This window comes from Metarhizium album, assembly GCF_000804445.1.
Source record: "Metarhizium album ARSEF 1941 chromosome Unknown scaffold_50, whole genome shotgun sequence".
Taxonomy (NCBI): Eukaryota; Fungi; Ascomycota; class Sordariomycetes; order Hypocreales; family Clavicipitaceae; genus Metarhizium; species Metarhizium album.
In genome coordinates, this window is record NW_024467624.1 from 54735 (window position 1) to 74043 (window position 19309).

Below are 19309 nucleotides of genomic sequence, written 5' to 3' on the forward strand. Positions count from 1 at the left end.
GGACAAGATGAAGAGAAAAGTGTCCGTTTCAGAAATACTAAACCACTCCGGTCCCGACAGTGCGTGGCTCGTGGTTGACGGCAACGTCTATGACATGACGGACTTTGCGTCGTCCCATCCCGGAGGCCCCGACGGTGAGTGCCGTGACGAGACCGACTCGTCTGCCCTGCCCGGTCCCTTGGAACCTCCAAAGCCGTCTTTGCAGATGCCAAAGACTGACGTGTTGTGTTGCGTGAGCCCAGTCATCCACCAATACTCGGGACGCGATGCCTCGCTGCCCTACAATCAAGTCCACGCACCGTCACTCATCAAGTCGTCCCTCGATGAGAGACTGCACATAGGCACCCTCGACACGGCCACCATCACGGAAGCATGGACGGCGGCAAACACCCCGGACCCTCGGGCACTCGCTCAGCAGGCGGAAGCGGCCCCTTTAAAGCCCCCGCTGGAAGCCCTCATCAGCATGTCCGACTTTGAAAAGGCCGCTCGCCAGTCCTTCACCCGCAAGGCATGGGCATACATCAACGGCGCCTCCAACGACAACATCACCCGTGACATGAACCGCGACGCCCTCAACAAGATTTGGTTCCGGTCCGCCGTCATGAGGAACGTCAGCGGCGTGACCACCAAGACAAGGCTGTTCGGCTGCGACCTCGACGCGCCCCTGTACGTGTCTCCCACGGGCGCGGTGCGGACCGCAGGCCAGGAGGGAGAATTAGCCCTGGCTCGGGCCGCGGGCCCGTCCGGCATCGTCCATTGCATCTCGACGCCCGCGTCCTACCCGCACGACGAGATCCTGCGGGCCACGCCCGAGCACGCCTTCTTCCAGCTCTACGTCGACAAGGATCGCGCCAAGTCGGCACGGCTGCTGCGTCAAATGAGTAGAAACGCCAAGGTCAAGGCCATCTTCGTCACGGTCGACCTGCCCGTAGTCTCGAAGAGAGAAGACGACGAGCGCCTCAGGGCCGAGAGCGCGGCCGAGAAGCAGGTTTCGCCCGGGAGGGATCAGAAAGGCGCGGGCCTGGCTCGGCTGTCGGGCTCCTTTATCGATCCCGCCCTGACGTGGGACGACATCCCGTGGATCCGGAAGCACACCCATCTCCCCGTCGTGGTCAAGGGCATCCAGAGGTGGGAGGACGCCCAGACGGCGCTGACTCTGGGCTGCGAGGGCATCGTGGTGAGCAACCACGGCGGGAGAGCGGCCGACACGGCGCAGCCATCCATCATCACCCTGCTCGAGCTGCGCAGCAACTGTCCCCAAGTCTTTGGCTCCATGGAGGTTCTAGTGGACGGCGGGTTCCGGAGGGGCTCCGACGTGGTCAAGGCCATTTGCCTGGGGGCGTCGGCCGTCGGAATGGGCCGGCCGTTCTTGTATGCCGTCAACTACGGCACCGCCGGCGTCGCGCACGCCGTCGCATGTAAGCGCGCGCCACCAGCCACCTCTCCGTGACCAGATGCCGTCCCTGGCAGCGTGTTTGATACTAACTGGTTCACTCCAGTGTTGCGGGACGAGATCGAGACCGCCATGCGTCTCTGCGGCATGACCAGTCTGATGGACGATGCTGGCCCCGACTTCCTCAACACCGGTGCAGTTGACCATCTTGTGCATCGCCGTCCGCACGCGTCCCTCGGACGGACCCCCAGGCCGAGGCGGGCACGCTTGTAAATTGACAGACCTGTGCAGAATCGTACATTATTCCATTCTCCCATACCATGTTGCCCAAGAACCCGGCCGACCCGTTCAAGGGTAGAAACAGCTGCAGCGGCCAAGACTACCATCCCAACAGACACACGTCGACGCTCGCTCAAGATCCAAGTGGAAGCGCGGCGAATATCCTACACTGCTGCCACGGCGCCGGCTAGGGCCCGCAAACCCACGGCGTGTCTGTCCATGTCCAGACTTGCGGCCCATGGCGAATTCAATGGCCAACACCGTCCTTGCACGTCCGATGGAAGGCGTCCTGCCCGCGCTCGTTCTGCACCTCCCACACCGTTGTGTTTTCGGATCCCCCCAGCCGGTGACAGTCATCAGCGCGTGGAGTGGCCTCGGCGTGTCGGAAATCCAGCGACGCCAACGAGCAGACGAGCACACAGGACAGCTGGGAGGCCACGGCATGTGTTGCCGGACGCAGCACAGTCGCGGGTAGACTCTGGCACGCCTGGGGACTTTCTCTCAGACTGGACATGCATGGGCTGACTCGTCACTCGGCTGGAGGCACGAAGGGGCAGGCTATCAGGACTACAAGGGTTTCGGAATCACTGAAGACGGACCGTAGGTTGGCGAGTAGTGCTCGAGTCATCTGCATTCTCTGACGACCTGGCCCATCCACGGGACAGGACCATCTTGGAGAGGACGTCCACCTTCCTTGGGTCGAGGGAGACGCCGTTCTCTGGGCCTCTGGGCCCCAGAATACAAGCTCCTTACGTTGCTCTGACACTTCCTCTGCTGTCTCTGGGGTCGAGTTGCCAATGCCGAGGACAGCTGTATCGTCCGAGTACTCGAGTAGCCGGCAGAAAAGGCGGCAAGGCCGAGGAGGGAGAGTGGGCGACAGGGCACATACAGTGGACCACGGGCACGCGCCGGTCACTTTCTAGTCTGCCGAGGCCGAGCAAGGAGGCCATCTCATCTGTTCGACGCGGGAGACATTTGCGGACTCTGCCGGTCCATCTCCCTCGAGCCATATCTCGTGGCCGTTGCCGTCCTTGACCAGCAGGCTCGCCAAACACGCACCAACCGCTACACAGGCCAGCATCCAAAACGCCAAGCTGACATGTCCTATAGTCAGTCCGAAGCCATACGCAACCCCTCCAAGTATAGGCCCGACGGTGCGAGCAAGGCTGCTCACGCTGTGCCCTTTCCTGTGCACCGTTGCCAAAACGCCAGTGTGAGGCGAGCAGTTGTTGGTCAGGATAAATGATCGAAGTTACAAGCAATTATCACAGTGGAGTGAGTCTTTAGGCGGGTTCTTTGCTGCCTTTGTTGTAGGGATCTTGTGCTATTTCTCATGTCTGGAGGTATGAAGTTTTTTTTTTTTTTTTTTTGGATGATTGTTGCGTTGACAAGAAAACAGGAAATCTGACCCCTTTCTATACCTCTGCAGCCCCGTCAAGCCCTAAATTAGCCTAATTTTAAGCCGTAACAAAGCAACTATCTGACTAACAGCCTCTGAATATCACCTGTTTCACCCAACAATAAAGCCGCTAGGCAGCACAAACGTCGACGCCAGGACGTGTACAGACAGCACTGCGCATATAAACAGCCAAATTCCAAGGCCGCTTTTCCCCCTCTGGCGGTTCGGACTCGCTCGGGACTACAGATAGATAAGGCACAACAAAGTAGGCCACGGGGAACAAGGGCAGAAAAACGCGCCAGGACAAGAGAGTCCCTACACGAGCAGCCACGGGCAGGTAGAGCAGTACCTGTAGAGTAATGCCATTGATGCCGAGAATTGCCATGGCCAGACCAACGCTTTGGGGTGCAGCCCGACGCCGCCTGTGAATTGAAAGGGCAACTGCGTCCTGTGCTTGGATGTCCTGGGATCACATACCGGTATTGGTAGGAAGACGAACCAGAGAGAGTTGAAGGTGCCTGCGTGGAATGTCAAGAAGAATTGCGCAAGCATGGTCAAGGAAAGATTGCGAGTGCATATACGCCCAAACGACAAAACCTGCGTATTGCGACTGGTGTTGGACGACGTAGGGGACGGCTGCACCGTACCGTAGCCCATTGATACGCCGGCTTCTGTCGATAGAGGCACATAACCTGTCCGCCCCCCCCGTTGCGCTGGAAAAGTTTACGATGCCGCCTCGCCAGCTTGTAGCCTACGCAAAGGCCGAAACCGGGAGGTGCTCCTCGTAGCGAGTCGAGGGTCTCTTCGAGTCCGAGCCATACGGCCGCTGCGGCGGGGAGGAGAAGCAATGCGCTCGCAATGTTGGGGGCCGCATCGGAGTATCTGAGGAAGAAGGAGACGGAACCAAGAGTATCAGGATGGCTGGTTGCCGGATCAGAGAGCATGCCGCCGAGGATAGGTCCGACGATGGCCCCGAGACTTGATGCCATGGGGAGGAGAAGAAATACGCGAGCTTGGCAATTCTTTCCAGGGAGCAGCGTGTTAAAGTAGCAGAAGACATGGTTTCAATAGTTGTCAATTCCTAAGCCCACAACGCTTAGGTTGGGGGCATCTATCTAGCGCCCCTAGTCCAGCTCTCAAGTTGCTTTCGTTCGGTGCACTTGGGTACTTTATCTCGGAAGCAGGTAATCTTGTGCTAGAATCGAGTGTCGGTACAGTTGCATCGAGGACAGGGGTCTGCCACTTACAGGTGTTCCAAGCATTCTTTTCAATGATCTATTCGATATCTCGTTTCGACACGAAGTAAACTAGAGTGGCAGGTTGCGTGAGCTTGTACCGTCCTCGCGCTACGATTGCGACGGAACCGTCCGACCTACCCATGAAAGCAAGCGGTCTACGGGATAGCAAGTCTTTTCTCCTTGGCACTCGGAGTCCCAGCCAGGCTCGTAAACGTCGCAATACGAGGCGTTTGCGTATTCCTAGAACACGAATTAGCATGGCGGTAACGGAGGTGCTCCGGATGAGTCGTCACTTGCTATCGAGGGTTCGCATGACATCTTTGTGCTGTTTAACAGTACCATCTGCAGATAAAAGGTCCATGCATGCTGTCGACGGGTTAATAGTCACGCCAGACAGACGGCCTTGGGCGAGCGTGACGCGGCCATGGATACTTGCCCTTTCAGAAGACATTCCAGATTTCCTGATGTCCAGAGATTCCAGTTCGAGGATCGTACAGAGGATGATGCCTTCGTTTGTTCTTCGCTTCATGCCGCCTCTACCATCCGGCGTGGGCCCAGTGCAATTGTTGCGTTGTAGCTTCTTGCATTCCGTCGGTTCAAAGTCGGGTTGGACGTCGCAAAAGTTGTCCAGTCCAAATGTCATCTGATTTAGGCCCGATTCTTGGGCTGCCTTGGCTGCCACCACGCTACAGGCAAAGGCAGCGAGCAGAATGCCTAGGTACTTCATCTTTATGAGTGGAAGGAATGACAGTTTAGCTTGTACGCGACAGAAAAGTGTCCGAGGGCAAATGCAAGACGTGTGGATAGATGGATGTATGAGGACGGCCGAGGGGCCCAGAGAGCTGCAGAGTGCTCGTATTGATACAAACGCCGGTACGTGTTGCGGCGATGCAGTCTCAAGGCCACGTTCCTTTCAAAGGCAGCTCCGCCCACAGCAAGGACATGATTTAACTTTTTGGCGACGTCTCATGTACAGACGGTTTGATGTTGGGATACGGACCCCCGCCTTCCCGGCATGTGACTGGAGGCGTGGTGTCGACTCGACGGCTCCCAGGTGATGGAATGATATCAAGGGCGTCTGTCCATGCTAGAAAACGTCTCACTGGACAAGGCAGAGCATGTGTGTTCCCAGCCGGAGCTCTCGCCGTGCAGGAAACAGCCTTGGACTCGCCGCGCCTTGAATCAGCCAGCCCCCTGTCCTGGCCAGCGGTTTCCAATTAGTTGCATGACGACTCGAGACGACCTGACGTGCTTTTTCCTCTCGGGCTCGCCAGTCCAGCGCGTATCCAGCTGAAATTAATCACCGCGACACAAGGAATACCCTGGGCGCGACGTCGACGACGAGTCGGCGAGTCGGCGGCTCCCGCAACTTCGACACGTCGGCTACCTGTCCGCGGTGAAAAGCTGCACCCTGAATGAGCCCCTGCCAGGACGTCCGAGCCAGTCATTCGTCGTCTGTTCTCTTTGCGCCATCGATTTTCCACGGACTGTGGACGAGCCAGACGGCCACACGAGGCCATTCACGACAAACCCAACAACCGCGGCCACGTCTGAAACCTGAGGCGTTGCGAGATCCGCCCACAGGAAATAACTACCAGCGTTTCAGATACAAACGCCGACCTGGCCTAAGCGGACAGGACGACCCAAGGATGCTTGGGTCTCGACCGCCTCTGCCCGTTTCGCATAGAGTCACCCGTTCCACTGATTATCTCGACGAGCAGCCAACGTACCATGACGACAGCAACGCATTGCGTTCATTCGTATCACGTGTACACTGGCGCGCGCCTTTTCTTCTGTTTACTCTCCCGTAACCACTTGACTCGTTTGCTGTTCGGGCAGATTGACAACCCTCCAGCCATGATGTGATGTGGAAAGTGAAAAGCCTCGGCACTCTGTCTGGCCTGCTGATACTTTGGGATGCTTGATACTTCATCCCTAATCTTGATTTATGGCTTTACATTAAAGACTGTGTCTACCTGACCTCTGCCAAGTATATACAAATTTGAGCCAGGCCTTGTGGGGCAACCGCTCCAGCTTAAAGTTGCCTAGCTGTTAGTCACAGTCTGTTCTATCGATCCCGATCAAATCAACCCATATCCTGCGAGCCCTGAACCATGCATCTGCCAGAGCTCATGTGGTGTGTAGCGTAGGATCATTTGTCCTTCAGGCGGCACACACGGTCCAACTCGGGCACTACGGACGACTGTCTGCCTGGTAGGCTGAAAGGGTGGCCTCGTGCTTCTCGATTGCGCCCTTGCTGAGCCGGCAGAGCTCGGCTACCAGCTTGTCCATCTTGGTCAGGTACTCGGTCTCGTGGGGGGTGACTCTGCGGATGGGCATGCTCCGGATGATCTGGGACGTCGTGCCGAGGAGCTCCATGTCGTGGACGGCAAGCCCGTGCCCGGGGTTTTGCAGGATGTTGAAGAAGAGATTCATCAGCGCCGACAGCGGGTAGAAGATGAAGAACCTGCCGGCGTGTTAGAGAGGCTTCGTTCTCGACGGGCCCACGGTCGAGTCTTGCTCCGCACCGCAAGCCTGCCATGCAGACACAGACACGACGCGTAGGTGGCATCAGGACCTACCAGAATGCTTCCCCGGCGAGCCTGTTCGCCGACAAGCTCAGGTACACTATGGTCGACCTGCTGGCCTCCACCGACAGGTCGAAGCTGGACTGCACGCCGAATGACATCTGTTGCGGGTCGCTGCTCCCTCTCGTCATGCAGCGGCCGCTTGCGCAGTGGATCGTGTTGAGCAAGTAGTGGTAGTCGAGGTGCAGCGCGGCGACAATCATGTTTCTCGACATGTCTAGGGCCCCCACGAGTCCGCTGTCCTTTTTGACCGAGAGATTGGGCGAGAACTCGGGCGGGATCGAGGTGCGCCACGTCTCGAGCTCCTCGTCGAGCTCCCTTATCGTCTTGAGCAGCTCGGCGTCCGACTTTTGCAGCGACGCGTTGGAATAGAGCAGCTGCACCGCCTTGGACTTGAGGATGCTCAGCCTCAAATCGCTGGGAAGCCACGGCCTCTGGAGCTGTCCCTGTTGTCGCGGGAGGAAGCGGCTGAAGGCGTATCCCTCGGGCAGTGTGAGATCACAGAACTGATCGGCGATGACGGGCGGTTGCCCGGTCCGCAGCGAAATGTCCTTGTCGAGCACGTAGCAAAGCCAAAAGAGCATGCGGAGGTGACGGTCCTCGTGTTCCTCAAACGTGAGGTGGCCATCCTGGGGCGTCGACGCAATGACGGTGTGCCCACCGAGCGCGAAGACGGTTCTGCAGGCGAGTGCGTGGTACATGGAGGACGCTTGTAGGCGGCCGCAAAGCGTCTCGTGGAGCAGCTATCTCATCGTCAGTGTGTTTTCTGCTCGCGTGCCACGGGCCGCGGTCGGCGGCTGAGGAGCACGGGCGGCATGTTACATACCAGCATCAGGCTTGTCTGCAGTGTAGTGATGCTCGCGTCCTCTATGATGTCGGACAGGAAGACTTGTGCGTCTCGGGCACACGAGTCGACGTCAACTTGTGATGCCCCGTGAGCAGTTGGACAGTGAGAGCCGGCCAAGGATACAAAGGCTAGCACACACGCTTTTGCGGCAATATGCTCCAGCGTGGGCAGTTCTGTGCCATGTTTACTGTACGCCAGTCGCACCGTCTCTTCAAAGAGAACTCGGTTGATGAGAGGAAAGAATAGACTGAAGCCGGATTTCGTAAATCCAGACACAAGACCATCCAGGATCCATCTTTCAGGAAGCCCAGGCTGCTTGGCGTCCGTCTTGGCTGAATCAAGGGCAGCGATGGCATCAGTCTCGGACAAATCGGACCGGGTTGTACCGTCGGAATAGAGATGGCGAAATCTGGGCTCCTGTCCGGTTCTCTCACGTATCCACTGCTCACAATGCGAGGTAAGATGGGGGATGCCATTTCGAGGGCAAACGGCGCCAAGCTTTTGACCTCCAAAGTAAATGTTCCCAATGGGAGCACCGCCGAGACGTCGTTGGGGATCGGTAGACGTAGACTCGGCGCGACAGAGAGGGCAGGCCGGATATGCCTGGAACTGAGACAACGGCCGGGCGGCGGTTGCAAAGTGCGACTCGGAGGGAGACGACGACGACTGATGCTCCGAAGACTGAAAGCTATCGGAAAGGACCTGGCGATGAGACGAGTCGTCGGGCTTGGGACTCTGCCGTCCTTCGGGGACACGTCGATTCCTGGCAACGGTTTGAGCAGCTGCGGGCGTGGCTCACAGCGATGTGCGGCGAAGACGGTCGAGACATTGGCGCACAGTACTGGGATATGCTCTTACAGTTTTCTCCTCCGACCGCGGACCCGGTCGAATGTGCAAGCAAGGCTGTGGTGCAAACACCAGTCGCATTGGCTCCCGGCCTCCGACACATCACATTGTATCTGCCGACACCAGCACCAACAGCAGCGTGTTATGTTAGCTTGACTGGCCAGAAGAAGCAACAGAAGTGCAGGAACTGGACGGCATCGAGGCAAGTATGCGGCATGGAGCCACAGCAATGCTACCTCTTGATGGCAACGTGAGGTGATGCGCAGCATAGGACGTCTCCCACCTTTCGTTTATGGCACGAGTCACAAGCAGGCCGTCTTTTGTTCGCCATGGCTGCCATGCCTCGGGACACGACCAGCAGGCCAACCGGTCCTATGGAACGCACAGCAAGCGACAGGAGAGCTCCCGTCTTGCTAGGTTTCAGAGAAAGCAGACCGACAACTCTGCCCCAGCGGCACAATAAAGAAGGTTGTCATCGGACGGGCCACGCGATGCCGCTTACATATCGCTCACTTTATCCGCCACCTAGGGACTCGGAAGACGAGTCGAGATTAGCAGGCGTCCATTGATCCCAGCGCCGCAGCAACTGCCCCCCCCTCCACCAGGCTAAATCTGACGGATCTGACTCACCTGCTCGGGAAAAGCTGACGACGAGGTTTGGATCTGGGCGAGTGGACGCCCGGCGACGAAATGCGCTGCCTCAGACGCCGAATGGGCCGGGCGCCGAGTTGGGGGTCGAAGGATGACCGAGCTCAGGGCTGAACACGAGATGCCGCTGATTAAGCGGCAACGCGCTTGCTCTGCACGACGCCCATTGGCCAGCCGTTAACGAGCTAATATAGACTAACTTGTTGCGGGAGAGTCGGTCATCTTGTATCCCCACAGCCCGGACTCTGGACGCTTGACTCTGCTCCTTGCACAACGACAACGGATGGGCTAGTTTTTGCAGCCACAGACGGACAGATCCATCCCGTCATCCAAGTTCCAACGACACGCCATTAGCCCGCATGCACAAACGTCGAGGAACCGGAGGCGGTCGGCGTGTGAAAACCTCCACGTTTTTAATGCAACGGCCCGGGCTTCAACTTGCCCGGTAGCACCGCACCTAGGCCGTCACGCCCGCCAGACCGCTTTCGGGAATCTACCAGGCAAGTCATGGGCAACATTTCCGGCTGGAGATGCAACACAAAATTGTCGATGAGGCTGTTCGGGCCCGGGAATGGGAATCCGAGAGCATTCAGGCCAGGCCCCCAGCTGGCCGTGACCACTGACAGAGTTCCTAGTCCACGGCCGTGAAGCAGCCACGGTCGTCATCCCATGTTTCATGTTTCAGGTCCAAACCAGTAACTAACTAGTAATTCTTCTTCCCGGGATGCGCAGAAGGAGACGACGTGACTAAGCGGCGACTCTGGACCAAGCTCCCCCGGGTTTTCCGAAGCCAATACGTGACTGAACAATAGTCCCACTCACTCCGAAGGGTTTATCAGCCCCCAAGCCCCGACGAGGCAACGTTTCGACGCTACATCTTGATCCAGGACGTCATATGTTGTACTTGCTTTGTCCCTATCGGGGGCTGTGTCCATGTGCGGCAGGAAAGGGAAAAAAATTGCGAATCTCGGACCAATCTGAATTACCGAGCCGAGGGCTTATGCCTGGAGCCTGTAAGAGATACAAATACAGCATGATGAAGCCTTTGCAACCCTGTTCCTTTGAGGTGCCTCGTAATCTTCGTCTCGAACGTTATTCTTTTTTTTTTTTTTCGTCAGGCGCGTGCCTGTGTGGTGTCTCACGCCTCTGTTCTAGTCTGACAACCACCAACATAACCACCATGTCCAGTGATGAGACAAAGACTCTCAGCAACGATGGCTCTGTCACGGGAGACGATGAGGTCCCTCTAACAACCAAGGAATGGGCCATGAAGCCAGACGTTGTCAAGTTTCATGACAGAGACCAGGCCTCGGGCTTCCCGCGCCGCAAACTCGGCGTCACCTGGACCGATTTGACCGTCAAGGCCCGAAGTGCGGAATCCGCGATACACGAAAACGTGACATCACAATTCAACATTCCCAGAATCATCAAGGAGTCGAGACACGAGACGCCCCTTAAAACTATACTGGATGCTTCACATGGTTGTGTCAAGCCGGGCGAGATGCTGCTCGTGCTTGGCCGCCCGGGATCCGGATGCACTACGCTGCTGAACCTGCTGACGAACAAAAGACTCGGCTACGAGCACATCTCTGGCGAGGTCTTTTACGGATCCATGAAGGCAAGCGAGGCACACAAGTACAGAGGCCAAATCGTCATGAACACGGAAGAGGAGGTCTTCTTCCCTACGCTCACCGTCGGTCAAACCATGGACTTTGCAACCCGCCTCAAGACACCATTTCACCTGCCCAAGGGGGTCAGCAACAAGGAGGAGTATCGCCTAGAGGCCAAGAATTTCCTGCTGAAGTCGATGGGCATCGAGCACACATTCGACACAAAGGTCGGCGATGCCTTCGTGCGCGGCGTCTCCGGCGGCGAGCGAAAGCGCGTTTCCATCATTGAGTGCCTTGCTTCCAGGGGGAGCGTGTATTGCTGGGACAACTCGACCAGAGGCCTCGACGCCAGCAAGTAAGTTGAGCCGCGCCCGGACGAAGGGATGCTTGCCGTGTTCAGACGAGCTAACGCCGGTTCCCCCCTCGCAGTGCTCTCGAGTATGCCAAAGCCATCCGCGCGTTGACAGATGTGCTTGGCCTGGCATCCGTTGTCACTCTGTACCAGGCCGGCAATGGCATCTACAACCTCTTTGACAAGGTGCTGGTCCTGGACGAGGGCAAGCAAATCTACTACGGGCCAATGAGCGAGGCACAACCCTTTATGGAGGGCCTGGGCTTCATCTGCGACGACGGCGCCAATGTCGCCGACTTCTTGACCGGGGTCACGGTTCCAACCGAGCGCAAGGTCCGCAACGACATGTTCCACAAGTTTCCCCGGACCCCGGACGACATCCGGGCTCGGTACCAAGACGGCAAGATTTACGGCCGGATGAAGGCCGAGTACGACTTTCCCGCCTCGGCCGGCGCAAAGCTCGAGACGGATCTCTTCCAGCAAGCAATCCACTTGGACAAGGAAAGGGGGCTCCCGAGGAACAGCCCCATGACGGTCGGCTTTGTCCAACAAGTCAAGGCATGTGTAATCCGGCAGTACCAGATTCTCTGGGGAGACAAGGCCACTTTTATCATCAAGCAGGTGTCGACAATTGTGCAGGCCGTCATAGCCGGCTCGTTGTTCTACAACGCGCCCGCAACTTCTGCCGGCCTCTTTGTCAAGTCTGGCGCGTGCTTCTTTGCGTTGCTGTTCAACAGTCTCTTGTCCATGTCCGAGGTCACCGAGTCGTTCAACGGACGTCCGGTTCTCCTCAAGCACAAGTCGTTTGCCTTGTTTCATCCCGCCGCCTTTTGCATCGCCCAGATTGCTGCCGACATCCCCGTCATTCTGTTCCAAGTCTCTGCCTTCTCCGTCGTACTCTACTTCATGGTTGGGCTGACCATGGACGCCGGCATCTTCTTCACCTTTTGGATCATTGTGGTAGCAACTACCTTTGTGGGTGCTTTCCCCCAGGTCCACGACATTTTCTGCCTGGACCCGAACCCGCTAACAGTTCTTCTCTAGTGTATGACGGCCCTGTTCCGGTCCATCGGAGCTTCGTTCAAGACCTTTGACGCGGCCTCCAAGGTGTCTGGGTTCCTCATCAGTGCGTGCATCATGTACACGGGGTACATGATTCAGAAGCCGCAGATGCACCCTTGGTTCATCTGGCTCTTCTGGATCGATCCTCTGGCGTATGCGTTCGACGCCCTGCTGTCAAACGAGTTTCACGGCAAGAGGATCAACTGCGTTGCCAACAACCTGATTCCGAGCGGCCCCGGCTTCAACAGCGTCAAGAACCAGGCGTGCGCCGGGGTCGGCGGCGCTGTTCCTGGCCAGGCTTTTGTCGACGGCGATGCTTACCTCGCGTCCTTGTCGTATAGCCACGCCCACATGTGGCGAAATCTTGGCGTCGTCTGGGCGTGGTGGGCGCTGTTCGTCTTCATCACCATCGTTGCTACAACTCGATGGCGCTCGTCCTCTGAGGCTGGCCCGAGCCTTTTCATCCCCAGAGATACCGCAAAGGCGTACGCAGCCAACCTCCAGAACAAGGAAAGGGACGAGGAGGGACAGCAGGAGGCCCCAGAGGCCGTCGTCTCGAGCGCATCCTCGGGAAGCTACATGAGCGACGGGAGCAGGACCGAGGCAGAAGACGACGCGCCGGGCGATCTTGTGCGCAACACGTCCGTCTTCACTTGGAAGAATCTATCGTACACTGTCAAAACGCCGTCTGGCGATCGACGGCTCTTGGACAATGTGCAGGGCTGGGTCAGGCCCGGAAACCTCACTGCGCTCATGGGGTCCTCTGGCGCCGGAAAGACCACCCTGCTGGATGTCTTGGCCCAGCGCAAGACTGAAGGGACGATTCGAGGATCGATTTTGGTGGACGGAAGACCACTTCCCGTGTCGTTCCAACGATCTGCCGGCTACTGCGAACAGCTCGACGTGCACGAGTCGTACGCGACCGTCCGTGAGGCGCTCGAGTTCTCGGCTCTGCTTCGACAGAGCCGCGAGACGCCCCGGAGTGAGAAGCTTGCCTACGTGGACACCATCATCGACCTGCTCGAGCTTCACGATCTGGCCGACACGCTCATCGGGGAGGTCGGCGCAGGACTGAGCGTCGAGCAGCGAAAGCGCGTGACGATTGGAGTTGAGCTCGTGGCCAAGCCCAGCATTCTCCTCTTCTTGGATGAGCCTACATCTGGCCTCGACGGACAATCTGCCTACCACACGGTTCGGTTCCTACGAAAGCTGGCGGCAGTCGGTCAGGCGGTGCTTGTCACGATCCATCAGCCGTCCGCACAACTCTTCGCCCAGTTCGACACGCTGCTTCTTCTCGCCAGAGGCGGACAAACCGTGTATTTCGGCGACATTGGCGAGCAGGCCTGCGTCGTCAAAGATTACTTTGATCGATATGGCGCGCCCTGCCCGCCTGGCGTCAACCCGGCGGAGCACATGATTGACGTCGTCTCCGGTGTGCTCTCGCAGGGCAAGAACTGGAGCGACATATGGCTGTCTTCGCCAGAGTACGAAAAGATGACGGCCGAGTTGGACGACATGATTGAGCGCGCTGCCGCGTCCCCTCCCGGGACCGTGGACGACGGCCACGAGTTTGCGACGTCCATGTGGGAACAGATCAAGCTGGTGACGCACCGGATGAACGTATCGCTGTACCGCAACACGGATTACGTGAACAACAAGCTCGCGCTGCACATCTTCTCTGCGCTCTTCAACGGCTTCTCCTTTTGGATGGTTGGCGACACCGTCGGCGACTTGCAACTCAAGCTCTTCACCATCTTCAACTTCATCTTCGTGGCTCCCGGCGTCTTGGCCCAGCTCCAGCCGCTCTTCATCCACCGCCGTGGCATCTTTGAGGCTCGCGAGAAGAAGGCCAAAATGTACTCGTGGGTGGCGTTCGTCACGGGCCTGATTGTTTCCGAGATCCCCTACCTTGTCATCTGCGCAGTGCTGTACTTTGCGTGCTGGTACTACACCGTCGGCTTCCCATCGAGCTCCGAACGAGCCGGCGCGACCTTTTTCGTCATGCTCATGTACGAGTTTCTGTACACGGGCATGGGGCAGTTCATCGCCGCCTACGCCCCGAATGAGGTGTTTGCGACCCTGGTGAACCCGCTGCTCCTCGGAACGCTCGTCTCCTTCTGCGGCGTCTTGGTGCCATATGCGCAGATCCAGCCCTTCTGGAGGTACTGGATGTACTACCTCAATCCGTTCAACTATCTGATGGGCAGCATGCTGGTATTCGACCTCTGGGGAAACAAGGTCACCTGCTCGCCAAGGGAGCTGGCCACGTTTGATCCGCCCAACGGAACCACCTGTGGAGGGTACCTCGAGGATTACCTGGCGCGGGGAGCAGGGAGCGTGGCCAACCTTCTCAACCCAGAAGCAACGACTGCCTGCAAAGTATGCTCGTACACCGAGGCACAGGACTACCTCAGGACGCTCAACCTGAAGGAGTACTACTACGGGTGGCGAGACGCGGGCATCGTCGCTCTCATGGTGTTCAGCTCGTATGCCTTGGTATATGCGCTGATGAAGTTGAGGACCAAGACTTCGAAGAAGGCAGAGTAGGCCAGCCTGGGGTTTTGTTTGCATGCAGCGCGCTTAGTCCAAGCCTTGGCCCAGCACTGCCGCGGAAGGCTGTTTCGCTGACAATTTCATGCTGGATCCAACTTGGAGAACACCGGGAAGTCGGCTTCGTGGGTTATTTGCGAAGGCATGGCCGGTCCTGTTCTCGTAGCAGCACTAGGTAGTTGAATAGTTGCAGGCTTTCAGGTGTTTGTTCTCGACATGAACATGGCTCGTAAACCAGCTCATGCAACGGCCCAGATCGGCAGCAAGCTCCAGGGGTTTGCCGGATGGGTGGCTCAACGGACACATTCGTGGTGGCGGGCAACAGAAGCCGGATGAATGTCTTGTAAGGCGAACAACGAGGGCTTGGCTTTGTTCCGGGCCTTGTGGCACGGAGGCCTCGGGTTCCGAGCAAGCCGTAGCTCGCGTGAGTTTTGCGGACAGACACAAGCACGCTTCGTACAACAGGGGTAAAGATGGCGTTGGACCGCTGCGGCGGAAGCACCAGACTCAGTTGTGATGACGGCTTGTAGCTACGCTGCTGCCAGGAAGCCTATTATACAGAAATGGATCGAGTGCGAGCACAGCGACGAAGTACATACACGGACCATGGGCCGGAGAGGGAGATATGACAAAAAACCCCCCCCGGCTCGCGGCCAAACGCCATAATTTCAAGTCCCTATCCGCGTAGATGCTTGCCCGAACGAATGCACGGGGTCAAAGTGAAAAGAAGAAGGGGGGAATACATACGCAGCCGTCACGGGGAGGCCTCGGAGAGGCAGCCACAGACCTAGTCGAACGGACACGAGGTCCTGCCGACGGTAGCCCAGCCGCGGAGCCTGTTGGCAACGTCGGTGGCATAGCAGTGGGTGGCGACGCCGGCCTCGAGCAGGCCGTCGGCCGCGACAGACCCCGAGTTGTACATGCGCGAGGCCTTGTAGTAGCCGGCGGCGCCGCCGCCCGCCTTGGCCAGGAGCTGCTTGAGCCCGTCGCCGTCGGGGGTGCCGTCTGTGCCGTCCTGGATCATGCCGACGATCTTGTCGGCCGGGCACGGGTTCACGTCGAAGCACGAGCTGGCGCCGTTGTGCGACTGCATCAGGCCGGGGTTCCTGACGCTGTACTCGGTCGTCGGCACGCGGACGCAGCCCCTGGACTCTTGCATGACGACGGAGAGCACGAAGCGGGCGTCGACGCCGGCCGCCTTGGAGACGGACAGGATGGCCGACTTGACGTCGGCCGTCTCCTTTTCCGAGTTGTTGGGCTGCGACCAGGCCGCGCACGACGTGGACATGACGGCCAGGTTGGAGGACCACATGGTTTCAAAGTCGGCCCAGGTGGACTCGGAGGGCCAGCCCGCGGCGGTGCTGCCGTCGCCTTTGAACACCTTGTAGACGACGGGGCCGGCTGGGGACGACCCCGAGGGGGCTGGAGCTGGAGCTGCTGCCGCTGACGACGGGGCTGGAGCTGCTGCCGCTGACGACGGAGCCGGCGCCGACACGGGCGAGCTCGGTCCCGGAGAGGGCGCGGGATTCGCTGCAGGTGCCGTAGACGCCGTGGGCTGGGCGGCCGAGGACGGCGCCGGCGGCGACGAGGCGTTTCCGGGCTGCCCGGCGTCTCCGGCGGAGCTTCCACCAGACACGGCCGCCAAGGTGCACTCGGAGCCAGCACAGACGCACCGCGTGCCCGCCGCGACGGCCATCCATTGGGGCGTGGCGTCGGCACCGACGCAGATGGCAAACTGGGTGCTGCCGTTGCACACGAGGGCGCCAGGGGTGCAAGCCCGGGCCCAGAGACGATCCGAGGCAGGGTATGCCGCGACGGCGGCAACGAGACCGACCAGGGTCGCCGGCGTGGTAGACTTCATCGTTTGTTGGGGGTTGGAAACGAAAGCGAACAAGAAGAAGAAGAGGAAGGAGAGGAAGAAGCAGAAGCTGCTCTCCAGAGAGCAAAACACGGCACTCCTCCTGGAAGATGCCGGGGCAAGAGCGCAACAGAAAAGCACGACGAGATGAAGTAAAGACTGAGCAAGGGCCGGCGTCTCTTCGGCCACGGCAGGGAACGTATGGTTATAAAAGTCGTCTTGGTCGGTCGACGTGGAAAGTGCTCAAGGAAAGGCGGCGAGCGACCTGCGCCAGGTGGTGAGGGAAGGGAACGACGGAGGAGACGGGACTCCGGCACGCTACAGAGAGCAGCAAACGCTCGCTGGTGATGCCGCGATGTTCAAGACCAAAGGACAAACCACAGTCAGGTCGGACATTGTGCTTTCCAAGCAGCTATATACCTGCCTAGGTGGGCAACTGTGAGACGGGCGCACCGGCGATCCCCCTTTTCCCTCGCCCGGCCGGCCAGGGCCACGGTGCCGGATCCCCTGCCCATTTGGACGAGAGCGTAAACGACTCGGCCAATTAGCCCCGGCGCCTTGGAGGCCGCGTTGTGCCAAGAGGCCGGCTCCATCGTTAGGACGAGTGCGCCACCGTCGATCAGTTGGATGGACGGTCCAGACTGCCCGAGGTGCCATGGTTTCTGCTTGTATAGGCAGGGAGACGGGCAGTAGTCGAGTTTCAACGTGTCCCCGTAGTGCATGCGGAACTCGGTCGACTGGCCGTCCTTCTCTCCCGAATGCTGATGCGGTTTGGCCTCGTCCGCCCCGACAGAAAGCAAGGAGGAAAAGGGGCTGCCATGGCAATAGCATGGCGTTCAGTTTTGCGACATCTTCGCTTGCAATAGCTGGATCCGGCCGGCCACGTCCTGCTCATGTGATGCGTGACAAGGCACACCAGAAAAGGCCGTTTGCTCTCTGCAGCCCGCTGTTCAACGCATTGTGCCGTGCCGTCGTCTTTTCTTTTGCTCCGCATCGGCGCGGCGGCTCGTCACTCCAGACGTGACGAGTCACGTGAGGCTCCCCGACCGCCACCTCCCCCTCCCGCCCTCTGCGGCGACGACGAGAGCCGGCTTTAATGTCAATGCCGTCCACACATCGTCGTGCAAGTTTTCTCTGCCTTGCCTGGCCTTGCCGTGGTCCGTCGCCCGTCGCCCGTCGCCCGTCGCCCGGCTTGCAATTTACCTACGCGCGCCTCATCCCTTTGCCACGGCTGTCTTGGCCAGCTCTCCGCGGCTCATGCTTGTCTCTTGCTTCTTGTTTCATGATGCGAGCTCGCCCGTCACTGTCGTGCCACCGTCCCCGTCCTCGTCCCCGTCCAGGCCGGCAGTCACTACCGGCACCCAGGCCCGCTCAGTAGATCGCGCAAGGACAGTCCGACAGTCCGACGAGGCCTCGACGGCCGCGTCTTCTGCCCAGACCTTCCCGCTGGCCTCTTGGCTCTGTCGCACATCAGGGCTCGCGGATCTGTCGAGCCGAGCCATCGCGTGCTGACAGGCCCTGGAGTCACAGTCTTGTAATCCAAGATGGACCCGCGGCACTTTGTAGTAACCGTCTGCGGATCTAGATTCAGACGTCCTCGTGACGGGGGGGGCGGGGGGGCTGGGTCTCTCCTCCGTTCGTTCTCGAGCGCCGTGACTTGCACGAAATCTACTAGGACCCTGTATTTCACTCTTTGAGGATGGTACTCCGAGGGTGCCTCTCTACGGTTACCCGACGCAGATCACAGTTGCGTCTGTGGCGTCGGGAAGCGCCGCGACGCCCCTTGCATGTGTGTATGTCGAAAGAGTAAGCGAATAGTTGATCCGAAGGAGGTGCGTGCTCTTGGGGATACCGTTCACGTCTACCGAGTAGAGTCTCACGCGACGTGGTGTTGCACGGAACTTGCGGTCAGAGCCAACCTCGACCGCATGACTTGCAGCGATGCAAAGGGTTGCTGGCCTCGCGACGGCTTCAATGGCCACCCCCCGTCAAAGGAACATGATGTTTGCTGCCCAACAGTCATTGCCGTCAAGATGGAGTTGAAAGGGCATCAAGTATGTCTCCTTTGTGAACAATTCCCGCAGGACCTGACGGCTGACGGTCTGTTGAACACATGACGCACATCAGTTGACGCCCCGTGTACTCCGCAGTGCAGGACCTGATGAAAAATCGAGATGAGTCAACAAGGACGCAGGCACAAGACTGTCCCTGGTTATTCTGCGATTCCACCTCTCCCTTGGCTCGACGCTACGTCGAGTCGCATTCTGGACCGGAAAGGGGGGGGGCCGCGCCTCGTGATTCGCCCTCCCACGCGCAGGGCTCCTCTGTTCCTGTCAGAGATTACCGACTTCAGACGATGGACGACCACCCGCCGGCGGATGAGTAATAACTCTCCTCAAGCTGCCTGTGAAGTCTGAACAAGACAGAAGATCCAGGCAACTGGTTCGGCTCCCCCACACGTCAGCCGTCAGGTGCTCGCTGCCGTCGCTCGTGATTATCTTCTAGCGGCTCGACTAGACCTTCGCTGCGCCGTCCCCTGGCACGCCCAGCCAGTCTTTTTTCGACAGTGTACAATGCACAGGTTGATGTTGCGAGCACGCCCGCCTCAGCAGCTCCTGGCGACGCTGCCCACCTCGCAC

At 58.8% G+C, this 19309-nt stretch overlaps 5 protein-coding genes across 5 annotated transcripts; 2 read left to right on the forward strand and 3 right to left on the reverse strand.

Annotated features, from left to right (window-relative positions):
- Positions 1-7: 7 nt before the first annotated feature.
- On the forward strand, positions 8-1863 carry MAM_08314 (Aldolase-type TIM barrel; the record flags this gene model as incomplete). Its single annotated transcript, XM_040827112.1, has 3 exons — positions 8-1418; positions 1500-1613; positions 1685-1863. The coding sequence occupies 3 exons, from the start codon at positions 8-10 to the stop codon at positions 1861-1863; spliced, it is 1704 nt and encodes a 567-aa protein (XP_040674901.1).
- Positions 1864-4598: 2735 nt separating this feature from the next.
- MAM_08315 (uncharacterized protein) lies at positions 4599-5036 on the reverse strand (the record flags this gene model as incomplete). Its single annotated transcript, XM_040827113.1, has 1 exon — positions 4599-5036. The coding sequence occupies one exon, from the start codon at positions 5034-5036 to the stop codon at positions 4599-4601; it is 438 nt and encodes a 145-aa protein (XP_040674902.1).
- Positions 5037-6502: 1466 nt separating this feature from the next.
- Positions 6503-8573, reverse strand: MAM_08316 (uncharacterized protein; the record flags this gene model as incomplete). The annotated part of the gene is made up of 4 exons (XM_040827114.1): positions 6503-6776; positions 6892-7640; positions 7724-8479; positions 8544-8573. The coding sequence occupies 4 exons, from the start codon at positions 8571-8573 to the stop codon at positions 6503-6505; spliced, it is 1809 nt and encodes a 602-aa protein (XP_040674903.1).
- A 1845-nt stretch (positions 8574-10418) lies between these two features.
- On the forward strand, positions 10419-14809 carry MAM_08317 (ABC transporter; the record flags this gene model as incomplete). Its single annotated transcript, XM_040827115.1, has 3 exons — positions 10419-11203; positions 11278-12175; positions 12245-14809. The coding sequence occupies 3 exons, from the start codon at positions 10419-10421 to the stop codon at positions 14807-14809; spliced, it is 4248 nt and encodes a 1415-aa protein (XP_040674904.1).
- A 790-nt stretch (positions 14810-15599) lies between these two features.
- On the reverse strand, positions 15600-16673 carry MAM_08318 (uncharacterized protein; the record flags this gene model as incomplete). Its single annotated transcript, XM_040827116.1, has 1 exon — positions 15600-16673. The coding sequence occupies one exon, from the start codon at positions 16671-16673 to the stop codon at positions 15600-15602; it is 1074 nt and encodes a 357-aa protein (XP_040674905.1).
- Between the last annotated feature and the right edge of the window lie 2636 nt (positions 16674-19309).